The sequence below is a fragment of the Salvelinus namaycush genome, chromosome 42 (genome assembly GCF_016432855.1).
Source record: "Salvelinus namaycush isolate Seneca chromosome 42, SaNama_1.0, whole genome shotgun sequence".
NCBI lineage: Eukaryota > Metazoa > Chordata > Actinopteri > Salmoniformes > Salmonidae > Salvelinus > Salvelinus namaycush.
The window spans coordinates 18086901-18103585 of NC_052348.1; the positions used below are offsets into that span (position 1 = coordinate 18086901).

A 16685-nucleotide genomic window follows, 5' to 3' on the forward strand; every position below is an offset into this window, starting at 1 on the left:
GAAAGTAAATAAAACATTTTATTTATCTATGTTACCTAAAACATCTTATTTATCTATGTTACCTAAAACATCTTATTTATCTATGTTACCTAAAACATCTTATTTATCTATGTTACCTAAAACATCTTATTTATCTATGTTACCTAACTAATTCTGATTCAGCTACGATAATATACACATATAGTCCATTTTGTGAGAAACGGAAGTTGGTAATGGAATCCAGGTATAAGACAATAGAAGGGTAGGCCTATACTGAGGGATACATATCTTATTTGATTCACATGCAGTTGTTCATTGAAATATGAAAGCCCATGTTGACGAACCGTGTTAGAGCACCTTGAACATAAATGGATCTCCGAGGCTTTGATACAGTCAGGACTTAAAAAAAATAGGAAACAGTGAGGCACCTGAGAGAAATAGAACCATTAAACATCATTGCACAGTAATCTTTGGCTCATAAAAACCTGATATCAGAGAGAGCTTTGATGACTGAGGCCATACAAATGTAATTAAATGTTTAAAGGCTGTCCCTCAAAAACAAAGTAGAAATCTGTCAACTTAAGTGTTCCTGTTCACTTTTTAAACATTGAATAAAATGTGCGTGGCCTGACTAATAAAGTGGTGCCCAACTGCAGCTGCTGGACCATCCTTGAGAACATGCTGCATTCCTGAACAGAACAGCTCCATAAGACATCAGCGGTCATCACCAAGGGTACCATTTCAATAGTCAAAAGTGGTCTCCTCTCCTGCTCTTCTCTCCTTTGCTCCTTTGATCTTGACTTATCTGCTCATAATTTCTAGCGGATGTGCGCAATATGGTGCATGCCTACCAGGTGACCACCCACCACTCAGGTTTCACACCAGGCAGATGAAGGAAAAGAGAGAGAGAAAGAGCGAGAGAGAGAAAGAGCGAGAGCGAGAGAGAGAGAGAGAAAGAAAGAGCGAGAGAGAAAGAGCGAGAGAGCGAGAGAGAAAGAGCGAGAGAGAAAGAGCGAGAGAGCGAGAGAGAGAGAAAGAGCGAGAGAGAGAAAGAGCGAGAGAGAGAGAGAGAGAGAAAGAGCGAGAGAGAGAGAGAGAAAGAGCGAGAGAGAGAGAGAGAGAAAGAGCGAGAGAGAGAGAGAGAAAGAGCGAGAGAGAGAGAGAGAGAAAGAGCGAGAGAGAGAGAGAGAAAGAGCGAGAGCGAGAGAGAAAGAGCGAGCGAGAGAGAAAGAAAGAGCGAGAGAGAAAGAAAGAGCGAGAGAGAAAGAAAGAGCGAGAGAGAGAGAAAGAAAGAGCGAGAGAGAGAGACCGAGAAAGAGAGAGAAAGAGAGAGAAAGAAAGAGCAAAGAAAATAGTCCCCACATCCAGCTGGTCCTGGGACTGAGTTCACAAACTTGTTCTACTAACACACTGAAGCCTCAGGACCAGAACATCCAATCAATCAGAATAAACCAAATTACAACACAGTCAAAACAAAACTACATTGCTTATTGGGAAACACAAGCACAAACACAAAGCAAAATGCAGTGCTATCTGGCACTAAATCGACAGTACACCGTGACAAACTGTTTGACCATGGTTACTGATCAAAACCTTAGAAAAACCTTGACAAAGTACAGGCTCAGTGAGCACAGCCTTGCCACTGAGAGAGGTAGACTCAGGAAAACATGGCTTACTGTAGAGGAAAGGCTGTGCAACCACTGCACAACAGCAGAACCTGAGACAGAGCTGCATTTCCTGACAAAATGTGAAAAATATAAAACAATTAGAGAGTGTCATTTCCCCAAATTTGAAACCCTTATTAAAGGTTTCAAAGACCTCTCTGATGAGAGTAAGCTACCCGTCCTGTTGGGGGAGGACGCAGAGAGCTGTGGGTTGGCAGCGCACTACATTGCTGCCTGCCATAAGTTGAGGGACAGTGTCTGACAGACCAATCAACCTGCACATGTACTCTACTGTATGCTTATTGTTATTGTTGAATGTATGGTTATTTTGACACTTGGTTATTGTTGTTACTGTTGTCCTGTTGACAATTTTGATTCTCATTTTTTTTTCATATTGTAAATATCCAAAATAAGCTTTGGCAATATGTACATTGTTACGTCATGCCAATAAAGCAAATTGAATTGAATTGAGAGAGAAAGAGAAAGAGAGAGACAGAGAAAGAGACGAGAAAGGAAGCCACTTCAGACTATTGACATACGCCCTATGAAGTTCTTCCTGTGTGCTTCCCAAATTGCACCCTATTCCCTATGTAGTACACTACTTTTCACCAAGGCCCTAAAAGTAGTGCACTGCAAAGGGAATAGGGTGCAATTTGTGACACAGACTTGTCTGGAATGGAGCAATGAGGTGTTGTGTTTCAGTGTGCGGAGCATCGGTCGTAGATGGCTGTAGTGATTCCCCAGCTGATACAGCTCCTGAGGATAACCAGGGAACCTCCGCGGTACAGCAGGGGGACGCTCCTCTTCAGCTGACCTTCCCACAGTGCCTTCCAGCTCCCCCTCACCCCCGCTGCCTCACCCACCACCCCAGCCTGCATGTTGACCACCAGCACAGACAGAGGATACAGGGGCAGGTTGATCGCCATGCAGCTGATTACCATTCCTGACAGGAAGGATGAGGCCATAGGAGGAAGCCCCTTCTCCCTCAGAGCAGCACTGACGGGGTCCTTCAGACCGAAGTAGATGCAGCTTCCCAGGGTGTTACGGGCCAATATGGGGATGAAGGCTCTGTAGTACCCCGTCCCCAGCCTCTCCGTCCTCAGCCGGGCCAGCACACTCCTCAGGGTGGGCAGGCTGCGGTCGTTGCACCCGTTCTGCAACACATTCTGCACACGCTCAAATGGCGTGAAGAACAAGGCCTCCACGATGCCTGTGCCGAGCCCGGCCACAGCTGGTAACGCGGAGAGAGGGATGGCACTGCAGGGGTTGGTGATGGAGGAGAGACAGCGGAGGAAAGCGTCATGTATTCCAAAAAGTAGCGTCCCGTTCAGGGTTTTCATCAGTAGAGGGGGAACCACACCCCTGTAGAGCTTCAGGAAACCCTCCTTCCTGAGTTGGCCTATCGCCTGGCTGACTGTGAAGCTGTGAAGCTGCTGGCGGAACACGATCTTGTAGATGGGGAAGGTGGTGAGAGTGGACACCAGGCTGGAAGACCCACCATGCAGGAAGCTGGGGAGCCAAACCATAGTGTTCGTCCTGAGGACGTGGTCTTCATGGTTATGACCAGGACCCCGCCCCATCACTGAGAAAACAAGATGCACCATATTGAAGAGAGGGTCGATACAGACAGACAGATGCAGACTAGTTAAATGGACAATACAATCATACAAATACAGCCTATAATAATACTCCATTTAATCTATGAATAACAAACACATTAATAACTCTTGATAACACTGCAATATTCAACAATCCCTTTAGAATAATAGCTTGTGGAAAAAAACAACTGTCCACCATCCAAAATGTATCAACTACCTTTAAACTTGCTCATCAGCTATATGCCCTAATGAATCACTTCTACGATTAAATTACACATAAGAACAAATGTATTGAGCAACAGTTTCAAGACATTTTAGTCTACTTACCAGAACACCTAAAACGACTGTTTAGCCCACTGATGACTGTCTTGTTTTATATCTAGTCGGAATCAACCAATCTGCAGAATGCAAAACCATCGCAAACATTTACAAGAAATCCTGTTTTAAGACGCACGAGCGAAATGAAACAAACACATTGAGACAAAATTTAACTAATCGTATTTCCCTAAACGACCAGGCTTCTTTTAAACTGGCGGGCAAAACGACTAAGGACAAAATAACGATTGGGAAAATATAAACTAAATAAATGTGTGTTGTATCGGGTTAAAAAATAATTCATTACAACACCGACAATGTTGTCTTTGCTGGGTTGAGGATCCCGCCCCTCCTAGAATTACCATTGGATGGATTTCTACGACTGGTCTCCGTCGATTGGACAGCATCACTGTCAGGAGCGTTTCTCACAGAAGACAGTATTGTTGGCGGTTCGCTTAAATAGGTATAAGGGCCAAGTGAAGCGATGTACTTTAAAAAAGTGGCAATATTTCGACAATAAAGTCCAAATTTAATTTTGTGAATAAAGTGGCAATATTTCGAGAATATACTCTTAATGTAATTTTGAGAATCAAGTCAACATTTTGAGAATAAAGTCGCAGTTATAGTTCAAGATTAGAGTAGGGGATTTGGTTAACTGCATGTCTCCCTGGCTCCCTGTTGCTGTGGGTGTCACCGTTGAAAGTTTTAGAATTTACTTTAGTAATAAGAAAATCCACAATAGAGCATCAGTTCATCTTCCACTCCCTTTCTGTAAGGCTATTGACTCTATACGAATGGTAACAGCTCTATCGAACTGAAACATGGCACCTCAGATTAGGTTAAAGAGAGGAATTATCTCACCGTATCTATTTTTATTAATCACCCAACTTCTTACAAATTATTTAAATAATAGTCCCGCATGAGGTATTTCCATAGCTGGTAAAGAAATGATTATAAGCCAGCTGGCTGACGATACTACACCTCTTCTGAAAGATTCCTCGTCAGATTCCCATATCGATCAATGTGATACAATCCTTTTCCAAAGCATCTGGTTTATATCTTAACATTAATAAATGTGAACTCATGGCTGTCAAAGATTGTGTGACACCTTCCTATTATGGTATTCCAGTGAAATAAGAACTTACATATTTAGGCATAACCATTACTAAGGATCAGAAGTCTAGAGGCTTACTACATTTTAACCCTCATATTAAAAAACCCAGAAGAAGCTAAATCAATGCCTACAGAGGGACTTATCTTTAAACGGAAGAGTCCTAATAACCAAGGCTGAAGGTATCTCTAGACTAACATATGGCACTCTATCTTTATATCTTGACAGTAAAATTAGCAAGGAGAGAGACCAGATACTTTTCAACGTCTGTGGAGAAACCGTACCCATTACATTAGGAAAACTGTTGTAATGAACACTTATGAGAATGGTGACCTGAATTTTCTGGACTTTACTACCTTAAATAATAATTTTAAGATCAATTGGATAAAACAATTCCTAAGAAGACCCACTTCTATCTGGAATTTTATTCCTCATCATGTCTTCTCTACTTCTCTACTTATCTTCATGTTGGTTTGCAATTATAATATTGACAAAGTTCCAGTGAAACTCTCTGCTTTTCATTGGCAGGTTTTCTTGTCATGGTCCTTAATTTATAAGCATAATTTTTCTCAACACAGATATTATATATGGAATAATCGGGACATATTGTATAAAAAAAGTCTTTGTTTTTAGAGTATTGGTTCCGAAATGGCGCCGGAGTGGAAGGCAGACGTTTTACGTGCCCCCAACCCATTGTGTTTTTTGTTCGTTTATCTACGTTGTTTGTAACTAGTTGTTTTACTCAATTTGTACATAATGTTGCCGCTACCGTCTCTTATGACCGAAAATAACTTCTAGACATCAAGACTGCGATTACTCACAACGGACTAGCAAAAATCCTTTTTCTTCTTTCACGACTCTGACGAGCTCGAGGCGGAGGATATGCGGCTCCCTCGGGAATAGGCCCGAGCCCCGTGATCTGCGTGAAGAGGAGGCGGAGAAAGAGAGGCCGGAGAGTGGGCTGCCTGCTGAGAAGTCGAAGGCCATCGAATAAACCCTCACTTCCCTCAATTCTGCTAGCAAATGTGCAATCATTGGACAATAAAATCGACGAGTTACGATTAAACTACCAACGGGACATTCAAAACTGTAATATCTTATGCTTCACGGAGTCGTGGCTGAACGATGACATCATCAACATACAGCTGGCTGGTTATATGATGTACCGGCATGATAGAACAGCGGCGTCTGGTAAGACAAGGGTCTATGTCTTTTTGTAAACAACAGCTGGTGCACGATATCTAAGGAAATCTCAAGCTATTGCTCACCTGAGGTAGAGTTTCTCATGATAAGCTGTACACCACACTACCTACCGAGAGTTTTCATCTGTATTCTTTGTAGCTGTTTGCATACCACCACAGTCAGAGGCTGGAACTAAGATAGCATTGAATGAGCTGTATTCCGCCATAAGCAAACAAGAAAACACTCACCGAGAGGCGGCGCTCCTAGTAGCCGGGGACTTTAATGCAGGGAAACATTAAATCAGTTTTACCAAATTTCTATTAGCATGTTAAATGTGCAACCAGAGGGAAAAGAACTCTGGACCATCTATACTCCACACACAGAGACGCAAACAAATGCCCTCCATTTGGCAAATCTGACCATAATTCCATCCTCCTGATTCCTGCTCAGTACATCACTGGGGCCAAGCTTCCTGCCATTCAGGACCTCTATACTAGGCGGTGTCAGAGGAAGGCCCTAAAAATGGTCAAAGACTCCAGCCACCCGAGTCATGCCAACACCGTGCAATAGTGTATTTTAGAGAGTAACAGTTAGGCCAGCAGCCTATATGTCAGAAGGAAAGGTTAATTTACAAATTTGTGCGTAATGGTATGGTGTTTTATGTACGCTACACTTCTAATGAAGTAGCTTCATAGGCCTAAGCTTATTATCTTGTGAATGTAGGTCACGGATTGCGTGGAGAAAGACTGTGCGTCCAGTCGTGCTCAAGGGCCGCCCAAAACCCCATGTCAATGACCTTGCCACGGAGCAGAGGGGCAGGGGTCTCCATAGTATATAGAACATAGACATGGGACATACACCCGCATAGCCCCCGGTCTCCAGGATCCCAATATAATTATTTGTATTGGGTGTGCGCACGTAGCCTACTAGCCTATAGTCATTAGGATAGTAGACATAAGGCGGAATACTACTGTTATAGTAAAGTTCCATGGATAAGGTTGTTAATAGTGGTCCCGTGTGGCTCAGTTGGTAGAGCATGGCGCTTGCAACGCCAGGGTTGTGGGTTCATTCCCCACGGGGGGACCAGGATGAATATGTATGAACTTTCCAATTTGTAAGTCGCTCTGGATAAGAGCGTCTGCTAAATGACATAAATGTAGTTGACATTATGCACAGATTTTTTTGCAAGGTGTTTGGCTAGGCTACGCAGAACGTTGAAGAAAATTCAGAGGGGAGACTGACAGGGACTCAAACCCGGTTCTCTTCCTATTCAGTGACTATTTGGGAGCCAGGTAGACATGCACTTTTCACTGTATCACAATTCCAGTGGGTCAGAAGTTTACATACACTAAGTTGACTGTGCCTTTAAACAGCTTGGAAAATTCCAGAAAATTATGTCATGGCTTTAGAAGCTTCTGATAGAATAATTGACATCATTTGAGACAATTGGACGTGTACCTGTGGATGTATTTCAAGGCCTATTTACAAACTCAGTACCTCTTTGCTTGACATCATGGGAAAATCAAAAGAAATCAGCCAAGACCTCAGAAAAAAAATTGTAGACCCCCACAAGGTTCATCCTTGGGAGCAATTTCCAGATGCCTGAAGGTACCACGTTCATGTGTACAAACAATAGTACGCAAGTATAAACACTATGGGCCCGACTTCCGACTTAAACTGTAGTAATTGGAATGTTACCAGCAGCAGACCCTTGATATGTGGATAGCCTAATAAACAAACCTGAATCCAGGCTTCATTCATTTTCACCATCTCTTTAATAAGATCACATTCAGCCATCAAACATTTGGTGCAGTGATTCACCTTACGCTAAAGTCACACACAATCAGAATATAAGCACATACAGTTGAAGTCGGAAGTCTACATAAACTAAGTTTAAATGTATTTGGCTAAGGTGTATCACAATACCTGACATTTTATCCTAGTAGAAATTCCCTGTCTTAGGTCAGTTAGGATCACCACTTTATTTTAAGAATTTGAAATGTCAGAATAATAGAGAATGCTTTATTTCAGCTTTTATTACATTCATCACATTCCCAGTGGGTCAGAAGTTTACATACACTCAATTAGTATTTGGTAGCATTGCCTTTAAATTGTTTAACTCAGGTCAAACATTTCATGTAGCCTTCCACAAGCTTACCACAAAAAAATTTGGTGAATTTTGGCCCATTCCTCCTGACAGAGCTGGTGTAACGGAGTCAGGTTTGTAGGTCTCCTTGCTCGCACATGCTTTTTCAGTTCTGCCCACACATTTTCTATGGGATTGAGGTCAGGGCTTTGTGATGGCCACTCCCAATACCTTGACTTTGTTGTCCTGAAGCCATTTTGCCACAACTTTGGAAGTATGCTTTGGGTCATTGTCCATTTGAAAAACCCATTTGCGACCAAGCTTTAACTTCCTGACTGATGTCTTGAGATGTTGCTTCAATGTATCCACATAATTTTCCTCCCTCATGATGCCATCTATTTTGTGAAGTGCACCAGTTCCTCCTGCAGCAAAGCACACCCACAACATGATGCTGCCACCTCCGTGCTCTACGGTTGGGATGGTGTTCTTCGGCTTGCTTTTCTCCAAAAAGTACGATCTTGTCCCCATGTGCAGTTGCAAACCGTAGTCTGGCTTTTTTATGGCAGTTTTGGAGCAGTGGCTTCCTCCTTGCTGAGCAGCCTTTCAGGTTATGTCGATATAGGACTCGTTTTACTGTTGATATAGATACTTTTGTACCCGTTTCCTCCAGCATCTTCACAAGGTCCTTTGCTGTTGTTCTGGGATTGATTTGCACTTTTCGCACCAAAGTACATTCATCTCTAAGAGACAGAACGCGACTCCTTCCTAAGCGGTATGACGGCTGCGTGGTCCCATGGTGTTTATATTTGCAAACTATTGTTTGTACAGATGAACGTGTACCTTCAGGCGTTTGGAAATTGCTCCCAAGGATGAACCAGACTCGTGGAGGTCTACAATACTTTTTCTGAGGTCTTGACTGAGTTCTTTTGATTTTCCCATGATGTCAAGCAGAGGCACTGAGTTTGAAGGTAGGTCTTGAAATACATCCACAGGTCCACCTCCAATTGACCCATATGTCAGTTAGCCTATCAGAAGCTTGTAAAGCCATGACATTTTCTGGACTTTTCCAAACTTCTGACCCACTGGAATTGTGATACAGTGAATTAAGTGAAATAATCTGTAAACAATTGTTGGAAAAATTACTTGTGTCATGCACAAAGTAGATGTCCTAACCGACTTGCCAAAACTATAGTTTGTTAACAAGAAATTTGTGGAGTGGTTGGTAAACAAGTTTTAATGGACTCCAACCTAAGTGTATGTAAACTTCCGACTTCAACTGTACATTAAACTTTAAAGTCAGACAGATACCACTCTTTCGAGAGTTTATGATACAAATGTTATTGAAAAAAAATTAAATAAAAATAGCACTTTTCTTGGAAGCTCCATCCTGCAGAGCTAAAAACCAACAGCTTCTAGACGTCAACTTCGAAGAGCAAAACCTGCCTCCTCTGCACCCACTGAAAGAATGATTCCCAATAGTCTTAAGAGGGGCAATCCGCAATTCGAAAAGCCCCCCCCAGTACTTGTTTAGGTCAACAGGTGAGGGATGGGGTTGGAGGAATGTACTCACTCTCAAATTCCTAGACAGAGCTAGGGATGCAGATCATGAGGATCATAGAGGCATTTATAAGTTAAAATCTTCAAGAATCAGTGGGCTATATACCATTATGTCCAAAAATTAGAAGTACCAATCCTAGATTGCCCCTTTAAAAAGACTTGTGAATCACCCAGATGAACATCAGTGGCACTGTCAACTATAGCTCATTCACTTAGCTCATTATGAGCCTCATCTTTCAACCGAATCCAAATGAAAAGAAAAACTAAATAATAAAATACCTGAAGTCAGTCAACATCCAACCGTCTCCCACCCTCTTTTTGTAACATAGAAGTATTGTAACAGCATTATTATGAACAACTGTTGGCATTAGGTGACAATAAATAATCAACACTGACCTCTTTTGACCCTGATAGACATGTCCCAAATGGCACCCTATTCCCCATGTAGTGCACTACTTTTGACCAGGGCCCATTGGGCACTAGTCAAAAGAAGGTCACTATGTAGGAAATAGGTGCCATTTGGGATGCAAACACTGTTTAGGGGTGAGAGAGGGACTCAAAATGAACATGTCATCATTAATCCTAATTGTAATTATTACGTGGTTAGTTAGCAATAGCAGCAGAGCGATGTGATTATAATGGTGGTGTTTCTCCCGGTTGGGGTCAATTCATTAAGTAAACCTCATTCCAATTCCACATTTTCCTAATTGAAAAGAATTGGAATGTCAGTATACATCTTGAATTGACTGGAATTGAAATGGAATCGAGCCCAACACTGGTGTTTGTATAGGACATTCCCGCTCTTCCTCTTTCTGGTGTAACAGAATAGTAGGGCTGGAATCTATTCAGTGATGAGAAACATTCCAGAATACTGGGCATAGAAATGGAATGAAGAGCCTACTCTGCATTCCTTAGTCTACCTGAAAGACAATCATATCATCTGTTCCCCAAATTCCCTATTCTGCATGAGAGATGGCCGTGTCTGTTCTATCTGAATGTTCTGTTGTCCCCTACTGAACAGTGCCCCAAATGACTCAGTGTGTGTGTGATGTTACAAGGGGACGTGGCTGAAGAGGTAGGAGACAGATTCTCCGTTGTGGGTCCTGCGGATGGCCTCTGCCAAGATCATAGAGATGTCAATCACCTAGAGGAGAAACAGATGGTTAATAACACATAATAAACTATGTTCAGGAAACATCCGGAAACATGTCAGACTATTTACCGTTGATAAACAGAAAGTGTGCTCTCTCATTTATAGAGTGAACTATTTTAATTATTTTAGCACAAACTTTTCAGATGATATGATTATTCAAACTACTTGCCTTGTATTAGTTGTTAAACATCACAGTAGCAACAATAGAACTTCAGCTTAAACCACTGTAACATTATTGGACAATATGACAGTCTACTTATGTTGAGGTGAATGACCCTGATATAACCTCTGACCCCTGACCTGTATCTTAGTACAGTAATATAACATTTGACCCCTAACCTATATCCAAGGACAGTGCTGTGACCCCTGACCTGTATCTAAGGACAGTGCTGTGACACCTGACCTGTATCTAAGGACAGTGCTGTGACCCCTGACCTGTATCTAAGGACAGTGCTGTGACCCCTGACCTGTATCTAAGGACAGTAATATACCACCTGACCTGTATCTAAGGACAGTAATATACCACCTGACCTGTATCTAAGGACAGTGCTGTGACCCCTGACCTGTATCTAAGGACAGTGCTGTGACCCCTGACCTGTATCTAAGGACAGTAATATACCACCTGACCTGTATCTAAGGACAGTGCTGTGACCCCTGACCTGTATCTAAGGACAGTGCTGTGACCCCTGACCTGTATCTAAGGACAGTAATATACCACCTGACCTGTATCTAAGGACAGTGCTGTGACACCTGACCTGTATCTAAGGACAGTGCTGTGACCCCTGACCTGTATCTAAGGACAGTAATATACCACCTGACCTGTATCTAAGGACAGTAATATACCACCTGACCTGTATCTAAGGACAGTAATATACCACCTGACCTGTATCTAAGGACAGTAATATACCACCTGACCTGTATCTAAGGACAGTGCTGTGACCCCTGACCTGTATCTAAGGACAGTGCTGTGACCCCTGACCTGTATCTAAGGACAGTAATATACCACCTGACCTGTATCTAAGGACAGTAATATACCACCTGACCTGTATCTAAGGACAGTAATATACCACCTGACCTGTATCTAAGGACAGTGCTGTGACCCCTGACCTGTATCTAAGGACAGTGCTGTGACCCCTGACCTGTATCTAAGGACAGTAATATACCACCTGACCTGTATCTAAGGACAGTAATATACCACCTGACCTGTATCTAAGGACAGTGCTGTGACCCCTGACCTGTATCTTAGGACAGTGCTGTGACCCCTGACCTGTATCTTAGGACAGTGCTGTGACCCCTGACCTGTATCTTAGGACAGTGCTGTGACCCCTGACCTGTATCTAAGGACAGTGCTGTGACCCCTGACCTGTATCTTAGGACAGGTCTTCATCTTCTCCTCCTGAGGGATAGTGTTGGTGACGACCACGGCCTCGAAGCAGGCGTTGTTGATGCGTGAGATGGCCGGGCCAGAGAAGATACCGTGGGTCAGAATGGCATACACCTTGGTAGCACCAGCTGAGATCAGCCTGAGGGTGGAGGGACAGTATCTCCTCAAAAAACTGTAGGATTATAGCACCTCCAACATTTACCTGTTTGAATACACAGATTTTTGCCGCAAGGACTCTCATTTGCATGAAGGAGAAGTGAAATAGTGGTTGGTATTTGTTTTTGTGTGGTTAAGATTCAGCCCAGACACCCATTGCCTGGGCATAGATACGTGTTAAGGTTAGTCAAGGTCATAAGTTGAGACTTTACTTACTTGTCGGCCGCGTGACAGATAGTACCACAGGTGTCTGCCATGTCATCCACCAAGATGGCCACCCGGTCCGTGACGTCCCCGACCAACACCATGCGATCCACCTCATTGGCCTTCTTTCTCTCTTTGTGGATCAGAGCAAAGTCCACATTGAGCCTGTCCGCTATGGAAGTCACTCTGTCACACAGAACACAGTGTTAAGAGGAAACCAAGTCACAGAGGCACAACAGTTGGTCCACTGTTTTCGTATAAAGATTTGTCAGTGTGAAGGAGCAGTTACACACAAACGTGTGAATCTAAAGTTAATTTCAGCACAGATAAGTTAGAGTTAAAGACATGGCCGAAGGGTAACACCAGTAGGAGAGGTGATGTTCTTGAAGCAGTAGCCTGCACACAGTGGTTCCCATATTTACAGAGCATCCTCTCCCCCTGTCTCTTCACCCTCTCTCCATCTTTCTCTGATTAATCAAATTTCTTCTTTTGGCCAAAAGCCCTCAGACCAAAATCTTTCTGCCTACTCTGTCCTGTCTCACCTCTTGGCACCCCCTGCGTCTGGAGAGACGATAGTGCAGGTCTTCCACTCTGCGATGTTCTCCTTGATCCACTTCAGTACAGCAGGCTCAGCATACAGGTTATCCACCGGGATGTCGAAGAAACCCTGGAGATACCAGACACACACAGACAGGAGTCAGAGGCTGCCATCTAGCGGTTTCACATCCCAGGAACCATCTCTAGTCATTGTGCCCTTGAGCCAGTCACTTAACCCCTATAGAACTCCATGTGTTTGCTGATTGTGTTGTCTGTTGGATTGGAGGGAGCAAAAGAAGAATTTACATCTCTATAGTCTGGCTGTTTGGTCCTCTACTGCCAGACCCCAGTGTCCTCCCTCCTCTACTGCCAGACCCCAGTGTCCTCCCTCCTCTACTGCCAGACCCCAGTGTCCTCCCTCCTCTACTGCCAGACCCCAGTGTCCTCCCTCCTCTACTGCCAGACCCCAGTGTCCGCCCTCCTCTACTGCCAGACCCCAGTGTCCGCCCTCCTCTACTGCCAGACCCCAGTGTCCTCCCTCCTCTACTGCCAGACCCCAGTGTCCTCCCTCCTCTACTGCCAGACCCCAGTGTCCTCCCTCCTCTACTGCCAGACCCCAGTGTCCTCCCTCCTCTACTGCCAGACCCCAGTGTCCTCCCTCCTCTACTGCCAGACCCCAGTGCCCTCCTTACTCCTAACCTGGATCTGTGAGGCGTGGAGATCCATAGTGATGATGTGATCAGCCCCAGACACAGACAGCATGTTAGCCACCAGCTTGGCTGAGATAGGCGCTCGACTCTGCAAGGAAACACACACACCTCATTTGTTCTACTCACATCACATGATATGAGTGGAGTCTTCCATCTAAAAAATTGCTCCGTATTACATTTCCTTCCCAAAGCCACAAGGGGCAGCTGTTAGGCTATTCTAAACTAGTCACATGTACAACTCAAAGTCAATATCAAACTATTCAGCTCCTTCAAGAAGCCCAAGAAAAGTGATACTGTACAAAAAGTTAATAACAGTATACTTTTGGCAGATACATAGTACATGCAATACATTATATTGGGAGGACAAGGACATGCACTGATATAAACCATGAGAGGAATGGAGGCAGGCAGGTGACGGTAACAATACAAACAGAAGCCACAATGACTGCTCACTGCTTAACTTAAATCAGTGGAGAAATCAAAACAAAACCCAGGCATGCTCCCAGTCCCATCCATCTGCTGTGACTGCCTGCTGGAGTCCATCCACACAGTCAGTGACAGCAACATGAGTGGTAAGATCACACTGGACGTTGATGGGGTGTAATGGCAGGGTTGTGGTCAATTCAATTTCAATTCAGGAAGTACACTGAAATTCCAATGCTTTTGAATTAAAACATTTGGAATTGGAATTTGGTTTAATTTCTGAATTGACTGGAATTAAACCCAACTCTGGTGATGCGGTATAATGGTCGGCGGTGTGACAGTAGAGTAACTAGATGTCTGTCCCTCACCCCCACCTTGTCCTTCTTGTCCTGCCGTGAGTAGGGGAAGCAGGGGATGACGGCTGTGACACGGGAGGCCGAGGCGATCTTACACGCATTGATCATAATCAGCAGCTCCATCAGATTATCATTGATCTCCCCACAGCCGCTCTGTACGATGTAGACATCCTCTCCACGCACACTCTCTCCGATCTCAACACTGTTAGGGCCCAGGGGATGGGAGGATGGGGTAAACAACACTCTCCCCGATCTCAACACTGTTAGGGCCCAGGGGATGGGAGGATGGGGTAAACAACACTCTCCCCGATCTCAACACTGTTAGGGCCCAGGGGATGGGAGGATGGGGTAAACAACACTCTCTCCGATCTCAACACTGTTAGGGCCCAGGGGATGGGAGGATGGGGTAAACAACACTCTCCCCGATCTCAACACTGTTAGGGCCCAGGGGATGGGGTAAACAACACTCTCCCCGATCTCAACACTGTTAGGGCCCAGGGGATGGGAGGATGGGGTAAACAACACTCTCCCCGATCTCAACACTGTTAGGGCCCAGGGGATGGGAGGATGGGGTAAACAACACTCTCCCCGATCTCAACACTGTTAGGGCCCAGGGGATGGGGTAAACAACACTCTCCCCGATCTCAACACTGTTAGGGCCCAGGGGATGGGAGGATGGGGTAAACAACACTCTCCCCGATCTCAACACTGTTAGGGCCCAGGGGATGGGAGGATGGGGTAAACAACACTCTCCCCGATCTCAACACTGTTAGGGCCCAGGGGATGGGAGGATGAGGTAAACAACACTCTCCCCGATCTCAACACTGTTAGGGCCCAGGGGATGGGAGGATGGGGTAAACAACACTCTCCCCGATCTCAACACTGTTAGGGCCCAGGGGATGGGAGGATGGGGTAAACAACACTCTCCCCGATCTCAACACTGTTAGGGCCCAGGGGATGGGAGGATGGGGTAAACAACACTCTCCCCGATCTCAACACTGTTAGGGCCCAGGGGATGGGAGGATGGGGTAAACAACACTCTCCCCGATCTCAACACTGTTAGGGCCCAGGGGATGGGAGGATGGGGTAAACAACACTCTCTGCTAACACAGCAAGACACTAATGGTGAGGGATATTCATCATGAGACATCGAAAACACAGCCTACAGGTGTTTAGGGCTAGGGGACTTAGAAGTGCAGTGACAAGAGAATATTTCACAGTCGGCTAAATACAGTGATAATTACTGTATGAGCAAAGTGCTGAACAGCACAGAATGAGAAGTATACAGCTTGATGCATCAGTGTTACGCAAGAAGTTACAATAAACAATTGTTTCATTTTTGCTAGCCTGTAGGGGTTGTCAGCTCTCCCAATATTCAGAAATGAGTTGAAAAGTATTGGGAAGTGAAGTTCGCCCAATACGCAACAAACTGAGCGCCAAAATAAACTCCAGTTATGCGTGACTTAAACTACAAGTTCCAAGCACCTTTGCGAGGCAGCATCAAAAGCAGCACGCTAACATAACGTTTCTTAAACATATTTCTCGAACATAAGATTTCAACAGATTAGCTTTCTATACATAAAAAGTTAACACTGACCATGTTTCTTGATTGCTGAATTTCTTGGTGACAACCTTCCCGAGTTCCATCCCAAGACGGTCAGCAATTTTGTGAGACAGTTCCCGATGCGAGCTACCGCTGAATATCTTAATGTTCGGCATTTTTGTATGTTCCAGGGCTTCGTTTTACGGAAGCTAGCTACAATGCTAGTAGCAACAAATAAGTGATATACGATCTATTAGTTCTAGTGAACTGTTGGAAATCGATCGCTTGTCGATAGATATCATCAAGCTTGATGCGTAGCCTACCTATCCACCATCGTTCCCTTCTTCACGCATGCGCCTGTCCCTTTTCCTGGTCTTCTTCTTCTTCTTTGGGGTTAAACGGAGGTTGGCATCCAATATATTGCATTACCGCCCCCAACTGGGCTATAATATAGATCCATTAAACTTTGTGATACAAAAGGGAAGCCAGCCAGCCAGCCAGCCAGCCCAGCCAGCCAGCCCAGCCAGCCAGCCCAGCCAGCCAGCCCAGCCCAGCCAGCCAGCCCAGTCAGCCAGCCCAGTCAGCCCAGTCAGCCCAGCCAGCCAGCCCAGCCCAGCCCAGTCAGCCCAGCCCAGCCCAGTCAGCCCAGCCCAGCCCAGCCCAGCACAGCCCAGCCCAGCCAGCCCAGCCCAGCCCAGCCAGCCGTATCATGCCAACGGCTTGGGAG

General features: G+C 44.7%; 2 protein-coding genes across 5 annotated transcripts; both read right to left on the reverse strand.

Moving 5' to 3' along the window:
• Positions 1–2086: 2086 nt before the first annotated feature.
• On the reverse strand, positions 2087–4563 carry LOC120035132 (solute carrier family 25 member 53-like). The gene has a single exon (XM_038981926.1). It carries the CDS (start codon positions 3335–3337, stop codon positions 2342–2344), a length of 996 nt encoding a protein of 331 aa, XP_038837854.1. The 5' UTR covers positions 3338–4563; the 3' UTR covers positions 2087–2341.
• Positions 4564–9133: 4570 nt separating this feature from the next.
• Positions 9134–16304, reverse strand: LOC120035111 (ribose-phosphate pyrophosphokinase 1-like). Of its 4 annotated transcripts, none has more exons than XM_038981899.1 (7): positions 16013–16304; positions 14434–14617; positions 13626–13724; positions 12932–13056; positions 12402–12575; positions 12009–12168; positions 9134–10636 (listed from the first exon to the last, which is right to left on the reverse strand). In XM_038981899.1, exons 1-7 carry the CDS (start codon positions 16132–16134, stop codon positions 10544–10546), a joined length of 957 nt encoding a protein of 318 aa, XP_038837827.1. In that variant the 5' UTR covers positions 16135–16304; the 3' UTR covers positions 9134–10543. The 4 variants fall into 4 exon arrangements, with proteins under 4 accessions (XP_038837827.1, XP_038837826.1, XP_038837828.1 ...); XM_038981898.1 differs by having other exon boundaries at positions 14428–14617; XM_038981900.1 differs by lacking the exon at positions 14434–14617 and having other exon boundaries at positions 16013–16120.
• Positions 16305–16685: the final 381 nt, after the last annotated feature.

Bases quoted from the DNA above. Each gene is read 5' to 3' on its own strand.
- LOC120035111 (XM_038981898.1), bottom strand. From the start codon at position 16,134: ATGCCGAACATTAAGATATTCAGCGGTAGCTCGCATCGGGAACTGTCT. The intron at 12,576-12,931 runs GTGAGACAGGAC...TCTGTGTGACAG, and splicing joins GACGCAGGGGGTGCCAAGAG to AGTGACTTCCATAGCGGACA. The intron at 10,637-12,008 runs GTCAGGGGTCAC...TTTCTCCTCTAG, and splicing joins AGACCTGTCCTAAGATACAG to GTGATTGACATCTCTATGAT.
- LOC120035132 (XM_038981926.1), bottom strand. From the start codon at position 3,337: ATGGAGTATTATTATAGGCTGTATTTGTATGATTGTATTGTCCATTTA.